The 18,895-nt window shown below is 46.3% G+C and overlaps 1 protein-coding gene across 2 annotated transcripts in view; it reads left to right on the top strand.

Moving 5' to 3' along the window:
* Nucleotides 1–18,895, top strand: part of PAN3 (poly(A) specific ribonuclease subunit PAN3) — a 1,023,990-nt gene that overhangs the window by 489,874 nt on the left and 515,221 nt on the right. For both annotated transcript variants that reach the window (XM_086935164.1, XM_086935165.1), the window contains exon 11: nt 9,124–9,285. In XM_086935164.1, the coding sequence (XP_086791290.1) occupies nt 9,124–9,285 (162 nt within the window). The remainder of the gene's footprint in view (nt 1–9,123; nt 9,286–18,895) is intronic.

The following is an 18,895-nucleotide window of genomic DNA, read 5'->3' as shown; positions in this document are numbered from 1 at the left end:
TGCCCGCCTGGCAGACTGATGATTCGACAAGGCCCAGAGGGCGCAAGGGCAAGAGACAAAGCCCAAGGAAATGCACGAGGAGGAGCAAAGGTAATCGGGCAAGAAACTGAGGAGCAGAACTGAGAGGGCCTCCATTCCTCTCCTCCCCTGCTTTCCTTTCTTTAATTTGGCAGTCCGATGCAAGCATCCTGCTCCATGACGTGTGATTTATAGTCTGCAAAAAAAGCCGCTCGATTTTGCATTTCAACAATCTTAATTTCACAACGGCAGTCTCGAGCCCATACAAATAGTGACTACAGTCAGAGGCTTTCAGCGAATAGTCCTTTAATTTTTTTAGTTACTGAAGGCATCTGCTTCGGATTTCATGATTAGCGGTCAGCCGGTGAAAGTAGCAGTTCTGTCCCTATTTGAACTAATATCAAAAAAACATTTGAACCTCTTGCCCTGGTAATAAATCTAGATGTCTCGGGCGTCGGGCGATACAAATTCCTCCTCCCTGGCTCTACCTCTTTTCCTTGGAGTCTCTAGGTTGCTCTTTTTCCTAGGTGCACCCTCTTCCTTGTTTGGACCTTGAGGCTTCTGGGGGAGGTTCTTGATACCTTTAATGGGTGTGGGGCGCTCTGGCCTCCTTCGCCTTGCCCTAGTTTCTCCTGCTGATGGACGGTGGGCTGCCTCTCTACTTGCCTTTCTGCATCCCCTCTGGGGTTGGTGGTCTTCTAGATGCAGGGGTTCCCCTTGCCTGGGGGGACAGGGCTCTTCTACCTGTCCTTTGAACTTGTCCCCTGTGGGCCCCTCTATTATGTCCAGCCTGGTAGGGTCCTCTCGCAGACCCTCCTTCCCCTTGGGTATGGCTAGGGTATCTATTCTACGTTAAGGAATCAGGGCTAGTAGTCTCTATCAGATGTACGAGTTACTTATCTTCTGCATTGGCCTCCCTGTGGGTGGCTATGTCTCCAGTGAGTGCATTCTGTCACTCTTTCTGTCAGGATGTTCGTCCTGTTTATTTGTTCCTTTCCTCCCTTTTTGGGACCCTTGTGCTCTAGTTGTCCCAGGTTGGGACCTGCCTTCTACCTCCCCCATTACCCTTTCATTACTAGGGGTTCTGGCCCCTCTGCTATCTTCTAGGTTGGGGTCTTTTGGCTGGGCCTTTTCCCCTGTTCCTTATGGGGGTTGTCACTTTCTGTGATGGGGCTGTCTTGGAGTCTTGTGGTGCCTTGTTTGTCCCGGACTGGTTCCCCTTCATTGTTATTGGTTGGGGTTATAGTCCTGCTGCATGCTATCCAAGCCCGAACTGGCCGTAGTGGGCACCGGGCAATCCCCCGGTGCGCCGCACAGGTGGGGGCCGATTTTGGGCCCCTGGGCGCCGATTTTGTTACAGGGCCTGTAACAAAATCGGACGAAAACCAGCCGTGGCAAAGAGCTCGGCGGCACCCCCAACCCCCGGAGAGGGGGGGGGGGGAGGCGGCCGAGCACTTTGCCAGGGCCGGTTTTAGTTCACAGTCCGGCCCTGATGGTATCATGACGTTTTTCATATATTCTTTGTCTCCATGGGGGGCTATCTCCGTACTGGCTGGGATGCTGTTCAGGGCTGTGCCCTGTTCTTTCTTCTTTCCCTGCCTTTGTGTGCTGCAGTGTCTGGCACTGCTCCTTATGGTGTTCCTCACCATTCCCTTTTCTAATTTTTCTGCTCTTTCGCACACTGTTCCTATACTCTCACTGTTTGTCTGATGGCTCTGCGTTGTTGCGCGGAAAAGTTCTCAGAGCAAAACTGACGTAGGCGCGCTGGGGTGGGACTTATGTGATCTCGCTGACGTCACGTAGGCAGACAATGCCTGGGCGGGGTCGCGTGATGCCATCCCCCTCGGCGCGCATTGGTGCTGTGGCAAAAATTTTTACGGATCCAGTCTTAAGCCTGGGGATAAATCTACATTAAGGAATCTGCGGCTAGAAGCGTCTCTACCAGATGCATCGTTATCAGAGGTAAGTAACTCGTATGCCTTTTGCCTTCCCACTATTACTCTCTTTCATGATTTTATTAATCTTGCACATTCTTTTTCTTTACTTATGTTTTTCTTTAGATATATTTCCTCACACTTCCTCTATTTGTCTGTTCTTTTTGGCTCTCTGCCGGAGTTTCAAACTCTGTGTCAGGCCCTTGGTCTTCTCTCTGGCACTGACCTTCTCCTGCTTTTGTCATTTCTGACCCTGTGTAATGATGATGCTTGGTATTTTGAGGTCATCCATGGCAATTGCTTGTCCTGGCACATGGATGGCAGTTCTTTACGATTTGTGCACAACTTGCTATATAATGTTGCCTCCCCATTCTCAATGGGGAGGGGCATCAATCCTGGCCCTAGTTCTTGCCTTACTGTGAACATACATGGCATGGGACATATGAGCAGCATAAGTAGAATCGAGCAAACTCTGGCAGCAGTCCATGTTACATTTTAATGAATGGTGTATTAATATTTGGTTATCCAGTATTATAGATTCAGATGCCTGAATCATTCCCCGTCATCGGGATGGAAGTCCCCGGTACATAAATAAAGTAATGTCCTATAGACATATAGAGAATAGTAGGCCTAAAGGCCTCACATTAGTGACATATCCATGTCCTTTTGTAAAAAGGACCAAACTTTAGAGAAGAGCCAATCAGCTGTCACCTCCCTCTAGAACCCTCCTGGCAGGAGCCTCAGTCCCTCAGATTTTCTACCGCACGTTGTGGTAAGGGAGTCTCCCCTGAGTTCTGCTCAGGTTTGTTTCTTCACAGCTTTTTCTTCAGTGTTTTGGAATATTTTCCTGTTTTTCCTCAAGTGAAAGCTATACACTATGGCTGACACTCCAAAGAAGGGTCTCTTTAGAACCTGTGGCTCTTGTGGTATGAAAAGACTACACGTTGATGACCAACATAAGGACTGCCTGTACTGCCTATACCCAGATCATTCTGCTAAGGACTGCAAGGTATGTCGAACCTTTTCAACTAAGACCCTCAAAGATCGAGAAGGACGCCTTTTAATCTGGCTCCAAAGGCATAAAGATAGAGATAACTTGGATTACTCTGAGGAAACTGAATGTTCTTCAATCTCCTCAAAATTATCTCTGAAATGGCCAAGGGTAGCTTCCCCTAGCCCCTTGGACACTCCTCAAAAGAAGACATCAAAAAAGTCTTCAGAGGCTATGTCAAAAACAGCTTCTGAGAAAGAGGTTCACACCTTCAAGAAGCCTGCACTGTCGACGACGACCATATCGGTGACGACCTCTTCAGCGACGAAGAAAGCAGTGTCTCCTGCTTATGTGTCTACGTCGACAACGACAGTCTCGACGACGACGGCATCGGCGCCATGATCATCATCGACGACCCCATCGTCGACGGCGGGTAAGTCTTTATCGTCTACAATAGTAATCAAGAGATCATCGTCGATGCCCAAGATCCCGTCGATGATAGCCTCGCCGACGACGAGATCATCACCGTCGACATCGACACCGTCGACGAAGGTCTCGTCGTCGAAGAAGGCACCGTCGACGGCAGGAACATCTATATCGTCAACGACGGCCCCGTCGACAACAGCTTCACCGGATATGACAACTGTCGACACTACTCTGTCGACGATCTCACCGTCGACGGGCCTGTTGACAGTGATTGATTCTGGCTTACAAACAGCTTCTGTGCGTCTAAAGATCACTGGAAAGACGCTGATGCCGGAGTTAACTTCTCCTAGCCGTGTGCAACTATTGCCACCAGCATGTCTCCTTCAGGATGAAGATTCTGACAACGGGGATATGTTCCAGTTGGCAACTAGCCCCTCAGAACTGCATGTTAAATGCCAGAGCTCAGATGAGGAGGATGTTCAGGAAGAGGTAGTTCATCCACCACCTACACCTTTGGTCTGTCTTCCATCATCCCTAGTTACAGATCTACGATACCTCATCCACGATTACAAGCAGAGGTTCCCAGAATCTCCGGCTCCTCCAACTTCCACGGCAGCTCCATCACCAAGACCGTGACCCCCGCCCTTAACCATTCAAAAGGAACGGGTGGATTTGCCAGGTTCTCAATCTTCTGATGAAGAAGAAGAGGAGGAACAGCAAGAAGAAGGTGAATTGAAGGGCGATTGATCTGTCCATGAGGACTGTGAGGATTACGTCATACCTTCGCCAGCATCTCCAGTGCCTGCAACCTCGGATTCTCCACCGGTTGACATCGGCGGTTTCCATAATGTGGTGGAAAGGGCCACTAAGCGCTTCCAAATTACTATGGATTCCTAGGAGCAGGACTGTTTCCTGTACGATTTCAAGGAACCTTTCAAAAAATCAACAAGGTCAATTCCTATTATTGATTATCTTTGGACACAGGGGGTTTCAGGTTATGCAGAATCCCGCCTCTGTTTCGCCAGTGATCCCTCGTTTGGACAAAAAGTACAAAGCTCCAAATACGACACCGGCCTGTCTGACAAGTCATCCTAAACCGGATTCCGTGGTGACGCAGGCGGCCCAAAAGAGCTCCAGAAATCCTTCATCGGCTCCGCCTGATAAAGACGGAAGAAAGTTGAACAACATTGGGAAACGGTTTTCCTTAATGTCGGCAATGACCGTCATGGCAGCAAATGCCCTAGCGCTTCTTGGGCGTTATAATAGACAATTGTGGGCAGATATAGCCCCATACCTGTCCGAATTACCTGACGCGTCCAAAGAGGATGTAAAGAAAATACTACTGGAGGGTGAAACATCAGCATCAGAGATTATAGACTGTGCAATGGACGTCGCTATGACAGGATTCCGCCAACTGGCTGGAGCAGCGGTTTAAAAGCAACCTCATTCAGTCCTGAGGTGCAGACAAAGATTTTGGATATGCCATATGACGGCCAGCTATTATTTGGCCCCAAAATTGACGAGGCTCTACAAAATATAAAAAAGGGCACATACACTGTAAGAGCCTTGGGCACACTCCAATATAAAAATCTGACCTTTCGGGGAAACAGAGGAAGAGGTCAATCTTCCTACAAAGGAGGTTTTCAATACAGGTACTCTTACTCTTCCAACCAGAGTAGGCCACAGTACCAGCAACGCCAGCAGCAACAAGGCCAACAATCCTTGTATGGAAAGTAGTCCTTTCGGGGTAGAGGACCAAGGAGAAACAACGGACGCAGACAATGACTTGTTTATTCAGCCAGTCCCGACCTCATCTCACTTATTAAAAATTGAAGGAAAAATTACCCCTTTTCTGCAAAATTGGAAGATAATTACTACGGACCGCTGGGTTCTTCAATTAATACAATTCGGCCATTCTATAGAATTCATACGCACCCCTCCACAAACTCCGCCTCGCCCAACGCATCACAAAAAACTATGGCTGCTTCTACGAGAAATCTGTTATGCTGCAGAAAGGAGCAATAGAGAAGGTACCACCATCCCAAAGGGGAAAAGGATTTTATTCCTGTTTCTTTTTGATCCAGAAAAAAGAAAGAAAATGGAGGCCAATCCTAGACCTCAGGGCCCTCAACAAATTCCTGAAGAAGCTGTTGTTTTGCATGGTAACGAGCAAAACATACCGATGGGGAAAGGGTCTGAGGGAATTTTTAAGACCGAGCCTAGGTTAACACCCCCTTAAACAGTATATAAACAACAAGGAAACCTAGGGGTCTAGAAAAAGAGATAAATAAATTATCTCGAGGTGTCTTCAGTGGTATTCAATACATTGATGAACAACAGCAAGTTACAACGAGTGGGACAATATTTATCAAACACTATGTCTACGGTAATTTGTGAATAGAACCCAAGAGGTATTAGTAGGATTCCCATCAAAAACTTGTGATGATCAATGTTATCATTTGGTCATCCAACCAAGGCAATAAAGTCTCTTGATCATTGAGACCATGATCTTGCCTTGGACCATAGTAGGGTCACTGCCCACAAACACTTCTTAGACCAAGTGATATCAAGATGATGGGAAAAAGTGCAGTGCAAAAAATTATAAAAGTGGTGAATTAAAAAAGGATAGAGGACTAGAAAAGTAATTTTAATAGGGATCTGGCCTCCTCCTAGTTAAAAACAAGAACAGTGCAAGAAAGCAGTGTTAAACAAATAACTGCATAGGGGCCAACATGTTTCAGCCTAATTGGGGAAGACCCAAGGCTTTCTTCAGGGCCTCTGTTCTGAACTTTGCTACTGCAAAGTGATTATGTCACGCAAAAAATACAGTGACAGAACAAATAAACAAGACAAAAAGGATACGGTCAAATCCCAGTACAGCAGCAGAGAGATCATTGCATTCCTTGGATCTCAAGCGATGCCTAAAATTTTACATCGACAAAACAAAAGCGTTCAGGAAGTCAAACCAGCTATTTGTCGCTTACAGCAGACCTAGGAAGGGTCTCCCACTTACTAAACATAGCATCTCAGCCTGGATTACTGCAGCCATCTCTTTCTGTCATGAACAAGCAGGACAGCCACTACGCTCTAAGGTGCGAGCCCACTCCACGAGCGCTATGTCCACTTCTATGGCACTCTTTGCAGGGGTGCCGGTCATTGACATTTGCAGAGCGCCAACATGGAAGTCGCCACATACCTTCTCTAGGCATTACTGCCTGGAAACAGAGCTTTTGAAAGATGCAGCGGTGGGACAAGCAGTACTTTGCCATCTATTTCACTGAGGTGAGCATTCTTTCGTCCCTCCATCCTTCTCTTGCATGCACATTTCTCTACTGATACTTGTTGTTGGCGTCTATTGGCTGTTACTAGTCGCTTGATATGTTATTATCTAATGACTTGTATATACTGTACCATCCGAAATGTGCTCTCTGCATTGCTTGCTACTCTGATTCAGGCATGTGAATCTATGAAAGACACCTATAATACTGGATAAGAAATGCGTTACTTACCTGTAACTGCAGTTATCCAGTATTGGTGTCTTTCATAGATTCACATGCAACCCTCCCGCCTCCCCTGGAAGAACTCACCTAATTCTCTCAGTAACACGCCTACTTAGCTTAGTGCGTATGAAAATCTGAGGGACTGAGGCTCCTGCCAGGAGGGTTCTAGAGGGAAGTGACAGCTGATTGGCTCTTCTCTAGACATGGATGTGTTACTAATGTGAGGCCTTTAGGCCTACTATTCTCTATATGTCTATAGGACATTACTTTATTTATGTACCGGGGACTCCCATCCCGACGACGGGGAATGATTCAGGCATGTGAATCTATGAAAGACACCAATACTGGATAACTTCAGTTAAAGGTAAGTAACGCATTTCGTACAAAACCATTATTCATTGACAATACAATAATGCTATTTCAGGGCAAAACCTGAAAATAATATAAGCTATTGTTTGAGGGACTGGGGTTTCATGTTTGTTTTGCCAATTTGAGAATTATGTATTTGTTAGCAAAATGGGCATGTTTATGAAACCAACAAGCTGATGTGTGACTCGATTATTATTTTTCGAATATATATTTAAAGCTCGTATTTGAGTAATCCGAACAGCTGCTATAAAAACCCTCATCCTTAAGATTAGGATAAAACGTCTGCTCTTTGAACCGGTTAGGTCTCGGTAACCTGTGCGACAGCAATGCTGTATGAGGCTGGATAATCCCTCTGGCTCTGTTTCCTGGGATTGTGCGATTTTTGTAATGTTTATTTTCTCCCCACATCTTTCCACCGAGATTCTCAGTCCTAATATTGTCATCATACCCTATCCAAGTTAAATCTCAGACATACGCCATGAATGAGCGTCTACTTGGATGCGGTAGGATGGGAAAATGAAGAAAGTTAAACTGTTTTTGAAATTGCATTTTCTGAACCACTTGCTTGACCTATGACTTTCAAACAATTTTAGTGAAATTGTGGTTAAAAATTTTGCCATTGTTCGATGACTGTCTGAAAATTAGCTTGTCACAGACGAACCTGTAACGTGTGAGGAAGGGTAGGCTTAGTTTGCACATTGTCAAGATCCTAGAGTACTGTTTCAGATGCCATGGCTTTTTAGCAAATTTATGGAGCATGAGCCTTAAAATGCACAAATTGTCTCCATTTTGTCAAAATCGGGGTAAGAACTCTTCAAGTCCTTCAGTCATGTAATGGTGCCCATTCTCCAATTCGTGTCATCTAGTACACTGGCCAGAGCCCACGCATGCACGCCAAAGGGGTGGTGCCAACAGTGGCAATGGTTGCCACTCTCAAAGAAAAAAAAGCTTTATATTTTCCTTAGTCTTTAAGCAGTAATTTACACACCAATACAAGAGATGATGTTAAATGCACTTGAAGACGTTTCACTCTTTTTCTGCAAGCCTTGCCGTACAGCTTAGTATGGGGTTTTCACAGTCGCTAAAACACAATAGAATCATCCACAAATAATAGGGCTTACTAAAAACATTTGACAGCGCATTAAAAAAACACAATAACAAACGTTCTTTTAAATGACTGTTATATTTAACTTGCTCTTTTTTCTTCGTAAGAGTTTTCTGCTGTGCTTTAGTATAAAAGACAAATTACCTCTGTGAACACTATTGGTATCTTCACTCTGTGCTCCCATTGCAAGCATTCCATACCACTTACTCTAAACCAACTGGATCCATCCTGTTTAAACCCCCACTGCAATTAAACGAATATGAATGTTACTTATGTGACATTGCCTAAATATTTCTGTACATTATTCTGATCAACATTTGTTTTAGATGGCTCTTTTAAGGAGGGTGGGAGGGTAGAAAATAGAACTCACGAAAAACGTGGTATTTAATGCCTATTTCTGTTTGCAATTTAGCTCTGCTGTAAACATTTAGTAAATAACGTTGTGAAATGAAGAATGTTTTTGGAACGAACAATGGATAACACCAATTCCACCCACCCCATATTCTCTCGCCCCCCCCCCCCCACCCTCCCCCCCACCCCGTCCTTAGGTTCAATCATTTCACAGCACACAGCAGAACTATACTTGTCCATTAATTCTTTGTGGTGTTTCCAAGTTTGGCATTTCAAAACTATTTGCCCATAATAGTTTAAATGTTCATTTGAGATTCAAAAATGCATGTATCTGCCGAGTTGATTCGGATGTTGCTTCGGCTGTGCTTATACAGTTTTCCTAATACATTTTTCTTACATAATGTTTTGTCTTTTTTTCTCTCTAATGAGGAGTCCCTTCTGAAGTTGACAGCTACCACAGCCTATTACCCCTGGAGCCTCTGCCACCGCCAAATAGGATACAGAAATCTAGTAACTTTGGATATGTTACATCATGCTATAAAGCAGTGAACAGTAAAGATGATTTGACATATTGCCTTCGCAGAATACATGGTGAGAGGAACATTTTATTTTTAAATCGTAATGCCTTGTTAGAACGTGTTGGCTGATTTCTGCAACCAGTAAAACAAATGAAAATGAAGCAGTTTTATTTTGCATTCCCTTCAATAAAAGGGAACCAGGGTAATTTCAAATATTTTTCGTTCAGACACCTCACCCATTGTTTTTAGATCTTGTAGAGGTTTAAAATTGCACATCATTTGCCCTGGTGCTGTTTCTTCTATCTCTTATCCTGTACGTTGCACTGAAACTGAGCAATCACTATTCCTGTGCCTTGCTACACCCCTTTAAGTATATATAGTGATACTGTGAGTACAGAACTGAACAAAATGCATTGATCTCTATTGTCGAATACCGTCCAAATAGGATAAATTAATATCGTCTGAGCTTGGGTGCATGGTCAGAGATCTGTCTATAATACACCATCCATGTCTATTCAAACCCGCAGGGGCTGGTTTTGGAGGCCCTCACTGGCCTCTGTTCTCTCTCGTCCTAGTGGGAGGATGATGGGGGGCATTGAAGTCAATCAGCCGCCAGCACTATTCGCATTGTGCCAGGGCCTGCTTGGAGGAAGCATGTTGGGTATGCGTCCACCCAAGGGGAGATGAACACCAGAATTAAAATGCATCAAAGGCTATTACAGACAGGCATCTCAATGACATTGAATTGCATGTGATTAAAAGTACCTGCTGACCTCACTATATGACTCACTGTCACTTCTATCCTCCTTCCCACATTTAACTTTTGGCAAGTTACGCAACTGTGGCAGAAGATCTCAAACTTCACCCTAAAAATGTTGGATAAACCAGTTCTTCTCATCGCCTCCCTCCCTGGATGCGTGTGAGCATGAAAGTCTTACCATAGGGGGCAACAAAGTGTCTGGCAGAAGAGGCCTTCCATGTAGAGATACACAAATCACATCATCATTCTTAGTATAACCTGCTCCGACCCATCCTTGCTGCTCACTCTCTGGTCTGTCTTCCTGCTGTCTCTTAACCATCACCCTCATGTTATCACTGGTCAACATGTTCATGGCAGTCTTACTTTGAGATACTAATGAGTACTCTCCTCTGAAGGCACAGGACCGATGAGCACAATATCAGACAACTTAATCAGCATACCGGTTTTAGACACTGACAAAATCAATTCCGCTCCTGTGTGCTGTGTACTTCATTACTGCTTTTTCGATAGGCATTTGCAAGGCCTTGAATAGTCTCCTAACATATTTCCCATTCCTGATTAGGGACCAAGAAGACGTAATAAACCATCTTCATGATCATAACTGCCCAAAATCGCGGACCACATCAAAGCCATACTATCAGTCTAAACTGTAAATGTCAACTGGTCAGAAACCCAAAAATCTCTATTAAGAGAGACCAGTTCAGCCACCTAGGCAGAGGTTACATCACGCAATGAGGAGGCTCCTACTAGACCATCTAAGTGGCAAATAGTGTAAGCAGCTCTTGCATTCCCTCCATGATATATTAAAGAAGAGCCGTCCACAAATGGTACATAATCAGGCTCAATGAGGGGTTCATCTTTGATGTCAGGCCTTGGTTTGGTGCGCAACTAACTTATATCAAGACAATTGTGGTTAATCTCCTAACCATCTACCCATTGTTACCATTGCTTCAGGCAATGGTAACAATGTGCCAGGGTTCAAGACAGAGCACCTCTTCTATAAAATACTATCTGTAGCCAGTGTGACTTGTTCATATCTGTTGAGGTGCCTGTTAGTCATGTGCTGTGTCTTAGGACACATTAGCAGGAGCTCCACCGAGTATGCTACCATCACAGTGAGAAGGTATCCTATTACGATACCTTCACTTTGCTGAATACTGACACCAACTAAAGTCACCTCCCTCAGGCAACTTTGCGGCTACTGTGTCGAGTGGCCTGAAAATAGACCATAGGCCCCTTCGAATCGCCATGTGTTTGTATGTGCACTGAGAGAGTACACCGGTCTCTCACTGCAATACAGAATTAACAGTCCTACAGCTCCTCCCAGCTGTCTGCTAGGAGCCAAACATACACACCTTTTGCACAGCAACTCAAGGAAACCTATCTTGGGTGGACAAGTTCTCTTCATGCATAGAGGGTTTGGCCTGCATATCTGCTGTGAACTTCTGTTGTGGCAGAATCCCTGCCTGAACTGACCCCCTGACAACACTTCTCTATATCTGATAGAGACATCTAGCCGCAGATTCCTTAACTTAAAATATCCTCCCAGGCGTCAGACTGGGTCCAGAAAATCCTTTTTCCCCAGCAATGCCTGTGCATGCGGAAAGGTGGCTCTGCCCGGCTCCGTCCTGACGTCGTCCATGAAAGTGACATCAGTGGAGCAATTTAAGACCCTCCCGGCATGCTGGCTTCCGTTTTCTTCTTTTCCGCGTCCTAACGCTGATCCGGGAAAGTAGTACCTCGGGCCTGTTTTTGTTTATTACAGGCCTTTTCTATGCTTTAGCATCCAGGAACAGTGTGTTCGATGCTCCTTGTGGGCCTCAAACCGTGCAGTTCCTGCTCGCAGCAGATGTGCCCCATGAAGATGCTGTCTGCCCAGATGTCTCGAAAGGACCCCTCGCGCTGCAGGTCTACCCTCTGCTCCAAACGAGTGCCCTGACTCCGACACCAGAGTCGCCGCAACGTTGGGAAGAGGCCCGAAGGGGCATCCCACAAAGTTTAGCCCTTCCATAGAGCTGTTAGACAACCTTTCGAGGCTCCCTGCAGCAACGCTGGGGGTGGCTGCGGCGTGGTGCACGACACCGCTACGGCGTACTCTTGCGCAGTTTTCCACCTCTGGGACTGTTGAGTCTACGCCGGTCCGACTCGGAGCGTTCGAGGTATGTTCGAGGCATGTGGGCTGCTGAATTCATATCTGTGCATAGATCGCCGCCTAGTGTTGGGTTTGGATGATTGCACATTGTTGTCCTGGAAGAGTCTTCGAAGTACTACGAGATAGGTGGCTCCTCCCTCGGACTACAGTGCGCATGGGCATCCTCTCCATCCCCAGATTGTTTTTTTCCGGCATTGGGTTCGGATGCATTTTCCTGTACTCCAAGTTCGGAATCGAATTGAACTTTTCTAATAGGCCAAAAGGCCTTCAGTTTCGTCGGTATTGTTTTCGATCGGTACCGAAAAGCGTTCTTCTCAACTTACGTGCACTCCGGTCGTCGAATCAGGCCTTTGGCCTTCTCGACGCCACGTGGACCGACAGTCGATGGAACGAAGTCTATTCAAATATTGCCAGCAGTGCAACTCAAAAGTTCCCACATACAGATAAGCATCCTGTATGCAACAAATGTTTATCTCCAGATCATGATGAAGACGATTGCCTAGCTTGTGCCCAGTTCCGGTCCAAAAAGACGATCCGGAATCGGCGGGCGGCGAGGCAAGAAATGCAGAGGTCGGCACCGGAGCCAGAGAATGTCGACGACGAGGAAGAACTAGTTGATGTCGAAGACTCGGATCAAGAAGAGGATCAAGACTCCAAGCACGACACTGAATATTACATTGAATATTACATCGACGAAGGAGAACAAATCGTCGAGGTCGATGAATATGACCAAGACATCGTAGCTGTCGAAGACGACTCCGATGACAACGGGGGGCGAACCGTGAGTACAACGCCCCACACAGACATTACACCGACATCAGAGACTCTGGTCGAGGCATCGCCAACAGGCCTTAGCCAAGATCTAAACACCGATTCTATAGCCCCGCGATACGGCTCGGCTAAGAATATACAAAAAGAGCCTTCTGAAACACGCTATCCAAGACCTGTTCCATCAAAACCGAAAGTCATCGACATGACAGTCTTCGGACCATACGCCGTCAAACCGAAGGGGATAAACACAAAGGGCGCCGAGCCGAAGGCCGACGTTCCATCTAAACCTTCGAAGCCAAAGGCCGTCAACTCGAACAAATCCACTTCGACAGCCCGAAAAAGGGCAAAAGTTGGTCTACGAAAGTAAAGGGGCATTGCCCCAGCCGGTCGTCGACACGAAAACGAAAGTAGACCAACGAAGAACAGTCGAGCCAAAGCGCATCGATCCGAAGAAGGGCGTCGAGCCGAAGCCCATCAATCCAAGACAGGGCATCGAGTCGAAGCAACAGGCTCCAAGAACACCTGTACAGCCGAAGAAGCCAGGATTCCCGATAAAGGTTGTCGAATTAATAAAACCAATCGCTCCAAAAAAGGTGGTGCAACCTGGGAAAGACGTCGCTCCGACAAAACCGAGCGGACAGACACTGCCCACAAAACCTCAAAAGCACATCCCGACACCGAAAACGGTCGAACCGAAAAAAGGCTTCGAACCGAAAAAGGCAAAACCTAAATCATCGGCACCAAAGACTGTGGAAGAGGACATCATCCATCCAGACCCCTCTACAGAAGATCAGTCAAAACTATATATTGACTCAAATACTGGGAAAGTGACTGTTTACAAGAGAAAGAAAAGACCAGTGCCTGCTGAAGATTTTTCTACTATACCACTCAAAAAGAAAAGAGACTGTGCAACCCCTCCTATTCTTTTTGAGCCTATCTCTCCAGCTATGCCATCTACTCCATATGCACCATACTCACCTACACGCTCTGACTACAACCCAGATGTAGATCAGGATACAGAATTTGGTTTTGGCTATCCACAAAACCCAAATATAGACCCCAATTCACAACCATGGGGGGGTGAACCAGACCCTGATGAGGCTCAACCCATTATAGACGCCCCTGCATACCCAGCTAAGCCATCACCTACAGAAGACACTGTGGCATTCAACTCATTAATAGAAAGAGCAGCGATCTACCATAATGTAGACATGCATGCAGATCCTATAGAGGAAGATTTCTTGTTTGATACTCTTGCATCATCAGAAAGGACTGTCAAAACACTTCCCATGTTAAAAGGGGTCTTAAAGCACGCAAATGACATATTCAAAGACACTGCTAGGGCACATGTCATCAACCCTAGAATTAAAAAAAAAGTATAGGGCTGCACCATTAGACCCTACTTACATCGGGGGACAACTGCCTCTAGACTCACTGGTGGTCTCAAACACACGAAAGCGTGCAAACTCACAAACTACTGGAGAGGCTCCTCCTCCTGACAAGGAGCCAAACATTTTAGAAGCATCAGGCAAGAGAGTAGCTGCTCAAGCAGCAAACTCATGGAGAATCGCCAATACTCAAGCCTTGTTGGCTAGATATGATAGGGCGCACTATGACAGTTTAGAACCACTTCTCCAACACTTACCTGAGCCTTTTAAAGAGCAGGCAAATGAACTTATACAGGAGGGAAAGTTCATTACCAATGCCTCTATTAAGTGTGCTCTAGACGCGGCAGATACAGCTGCCAGATCTATCAACACAAGCCTACTGCTTAGGAGACACGCATGGCTTCGCATATCTGGATTTAAGACTGAGGTCCAGAACACAATTCTTAACCAGCCAATCAACCCAGACTTTTTATTTGGCCCAGCAGTTGACTCAACTCTGGACAAAATGACAAAAGATACAGAGACTGCAAAGTCAATGGGGGCTCTTCAGTCCCAACAACACAGAGGCTCCTTTCGTCGCTCCAACTACTGAGGAGGAGAGCGAGGTAACACATCGCAGCAATCCTCCACATACAAGACTAATACACAATCCACATACAATAAAAACACAAATCGTGGTGGATACCGAGGAAATAATAACAAGGACAGAGGTCGTGGAGGCAATGCCAATAGATCCTCCACTAATACCAAACAGTGACTTCTTAGCACTACCCCCAGACCATACAACACCAGTCGGGGGAAGGCTACAACAGTTCCTACCAGTCTGGCTAAACATCACTACAGTCAAGTGGGTCAGGCAAATTATCCAACATGGCTATTGCCTAGAACTCACATCCACACCACTCAACATACCACCCACCCACTGTCCAATGTCAAAGGAACATATAACATTGTTGCAGCAAGATGTCATCAATATGCTGCGAAAGGGGGCCATAGAACCAGTCACATTTGAACATCAAGGCACGGGAGTATACTAACTATACTTCCTCATTCCCAAAAAGGACGGGTCTCTCAGACCAGTATGGGGCCTCAGGCCCCTCAACCAGTACATTTTATCAGAACATTTTCACATGCTCACTCTGCAACAAGTCTTACCACTGCTGCAGCAGGGAGACTTCCTGGCAACTCTAGACCGCAAAGGCGCATACTTTCAGATACCAATACACCCTGCTCACAGAAAGTATCTCAGGTTTACAATTCAAGGACAACACTACCAGTTCAAAGTCCTACCATGTGGTGTAACAACAGCTCCACGGGTGTTCACAAAATGCCTAGCAACAGTGGTGGCGCATCTCAGGAGACAATACATTCATGTGTACCCATATCTGGACGATTGGCTAATACTAGCGCCATCGGCCCAGCAATGTGCCAGCCACATGTCAAAGACCATTTGTCTCCTGCACAGTCTAGGTTTCTCGCTGAACTACCCAAAGTCACACCTACAACCTTCCAATGTACAACAGTACCTGGGAGCTACAATAGATACACTAGCAGCAAAGGCATATCCAAACACAGCACGGATCAACGGAATGCAAACGTTAATCCAAAGGTTCAAACCACAACATTCGTTGCCAGCTCGAGTGTTAATGCAGCTAATAGACATGATGGCCTCGTGCATATTCATAGTCCCTCATGCCAGACTACACATGCGTCCGCTACAGGAGTGCCTAGCAAGGCAGTGGAACCAGGCTCAGGGACAATTAAAAGACCTAGTGTTGGTGACCAGTCGAGCATACAACTCTCTGCATTGGTGGAATCCACAAAACCTTTGCAAAGGACGACTGTCCCACAAATAGTGATAATGGCGGACGCATCCCTGCTAGGCTGGGGAGCCCATGCCATGCATTACACAGTCCAGGGTTTATGGACTATACAACAGAAAAAGATGCACATCAACCTACTAGAGTTGACAGCGGTCTTACTAGCACTAAAAGCGTTCAAGAAGCACTTATGCAACAAGACACTGTTGATCCGGACTGACAACATGACAGCTATGTATTATATTCAAAAGCAGGGGGGGGGACACATTCCCCACAACTATCGCATCTAGCTCAGTGTGTGGAAATGGGCCATTCAAAGGAACATGTTTCTCATGGCAGAACACCTCCCAGGCAAGGACAATCAAATAGCTGACCTGCTCAGCAGGCACAGTCAACAAATGTACGAATGGGAGATTCACCCCAGTGTGCTCCAACCATTCTCCCGGAAGTGGGGACAACCGGAGATAGATTTGTTCGCCACAAGCGGAAATGCAAAATGCCAGTACTTTGCCGCCAGGTTCCCACATCCGCAGTCGCAGGGCAATGCGATACGGATGAACTGGTCAGGCAAATTTGCGTACGCTTTTCCCCCAGCTCCACTAATACTGCAAGTGGCACGCAAAATGCGCCAACATTCATGGACGCTAATCCTAGTTGCTCCCACGTGGGCGAGGCAACCATGGTACACAACGTTCCTAGAACTGTCAGTTGTGCCTCATTAAAGACTGCGACTCACTCCCGCTCTTCTAACTCAGAGCCATGGAGAAATCCAACACCCAGATCCCCAACAGCAGAACCTGGCTATCTGGCTCCTGAAATCCTAGAATTTGGGTACCTCAACTTGCCTCCAGACTGTATGAATATTATCAAAGAGTCAAGAAAACCCATTACCAGGGCATGTTACGCAGCAAAGTGGAAACGTTTCGTCATTTACTGCAGTAACAACGACATAAACCCATTAGATGCTTCTACACAGAACCTCATTTGCTATCTCTTGCACCTACACCTGCAATTTAGCCTACTCATCCATCAGGATACATTTAGCAGCATTAGCAGCATATCTCCAAAACAGGCAACACCTTTCACTGTTCAAAGTGCCAGCAATTAAAGCATTTATGGAGGGGCTTAAACAAGTAATTCCCCCAAGGCACCCACCTTCACCAGTCTGGAATCTAAACATCGTTTTAACCAGACTTATGGGACCACCTTTTGAACCACTACACTCATGCGAACTACAATTTCGTACTTGGAAGGTGGCTTTCCTTATTGCTTTTACTTCACTTAGAAGAGTTAGTGAGCTGCAAGCCCTAACTATTCAAGAGCCATTCATTCAAGTACATGCAAATAGAGTAGTTCTCAGAACAAACCATAAATTCATGCCCAGAGTGGTATCCCATTTTCATATAAATCAAACAATAGACCTGCCAGTGTACTTTCAAAATCCACAGACAGTTGCTGAAAGGGCCTTGCATACTCTAGATGTCAAAAGTTCTCTGATATAATATATAGATAGAACTAAGGCATTTCGAAAGACAAAACAGTTGTTTGTTGCTTTCTCACCACAACACAAAGGCAATCCTATTTCTAAATCAGGTATAGCCAGATGGATCGTTAAGTGCATTCAGATATGTTACTTAAAGGCAAAACGCACCTTAACAGTTCCCCCCTAGGGCGCATTCTACGCAAACTAGGGGCATCCATGGCTTTCCTAGGAAATATTCCTTTACATGAAATTTGTAGAGCAGCCACATGGTCAACCACACATACATTTACCAAACACTACTGTGTAGATGTACATTCCAAACAGCAAGCTGCTGTAGGACAGGCTGTTTTCAAAACTCTTTTTCAGACTGATGCAGCTGGCACGTGCAACCACCGCTAAGGGAGATACTGCTATACATTCTATGCACAGATATGAATTCAGCAGCCCACATGCCTCGAACGGAATATGCTACTTACCAGTATGCATCTGTTCTTGGCATGTAGGGCTTCTGACATTCATTGCGCCCACCCGCTTCCCCGGTGCCTGTCGCAGCTGTAGCATTCACTCTTTGCATGGCCATCTCTTACTATACTATACTCCATCTCTGCCACAATGGCGAAAAACAATCTGGGGATGGAGAGGATGCCCATGCGCACTGTAGTCCGAGGGAGGAGCCACCTATCTCGTGATACTTCAAAGACTCTTCCAGGACAATAATGTGCAATCATCCGGACCCAACACTAGGCGGCGATCTATGCACAGATATGAATGTCAGCAGCCCTACATGCCAAGAACAGATGCATACTGGTAAGTAGCATATTCCTTTCGGAGGTCACGGCTCGACTCAGACGGTAGGGACCTTTTCGGAGGTCACCAATGCCGGCTCGAGGAGTCTAGGCTTTTGAAGGTCGCTGGCTCGACTCAATGCCTTTTCGGAGGTCGCAGACGCCTGCTCGACTCGAAGGGTCGAGGGCTCTTCGGAAGTCTCCGGCTCGACTCGAGGAGTTGAGACCTTTTCGGAAGTTGCCGGCACCGGCTCGACTCGAGAAGTCGAGATCTGTTTGATGGTCACTGACTCGAGGAGTCTGGACCTTTTTGGAGATCACCGACGCCTGCTCCACTCGAAGGGCTAGAACTTTTCGGAGGTCGCCGGCTCAGCTCGAGGGGGTTCTGGCCATTTCGAAGGTCACCGACGCTTGCTCTACTCCGCCAGTCGGGCCTTTTCAGGGTTTTCCGACACCGGCCAGTCGCTGGTTCGACGTCGCCTCTGCGCCGATCGACGCCGGTACAGTCTCCATCCTTAGTGGTT

This window comes from Lissotriton vulgaris, chromosome 8 (assembly GCF_964263255.1).
Source record: "Lissotriton vulgaris chromosome 8, aLisVul1.2, whole genome shotgun sequence".
Taxonomy (NCBI): domain Eukaryota; kingdom Metazoa; phylum Chordata; class Amphibia; order Caudata; family Salamandridae; genus Lissotriton; species Lissotriton vulgaris.
Note: the sequence above shows the minus strand (reverse complement) of the source record. Positions and strands in the feature narration are given on the sequence as shown.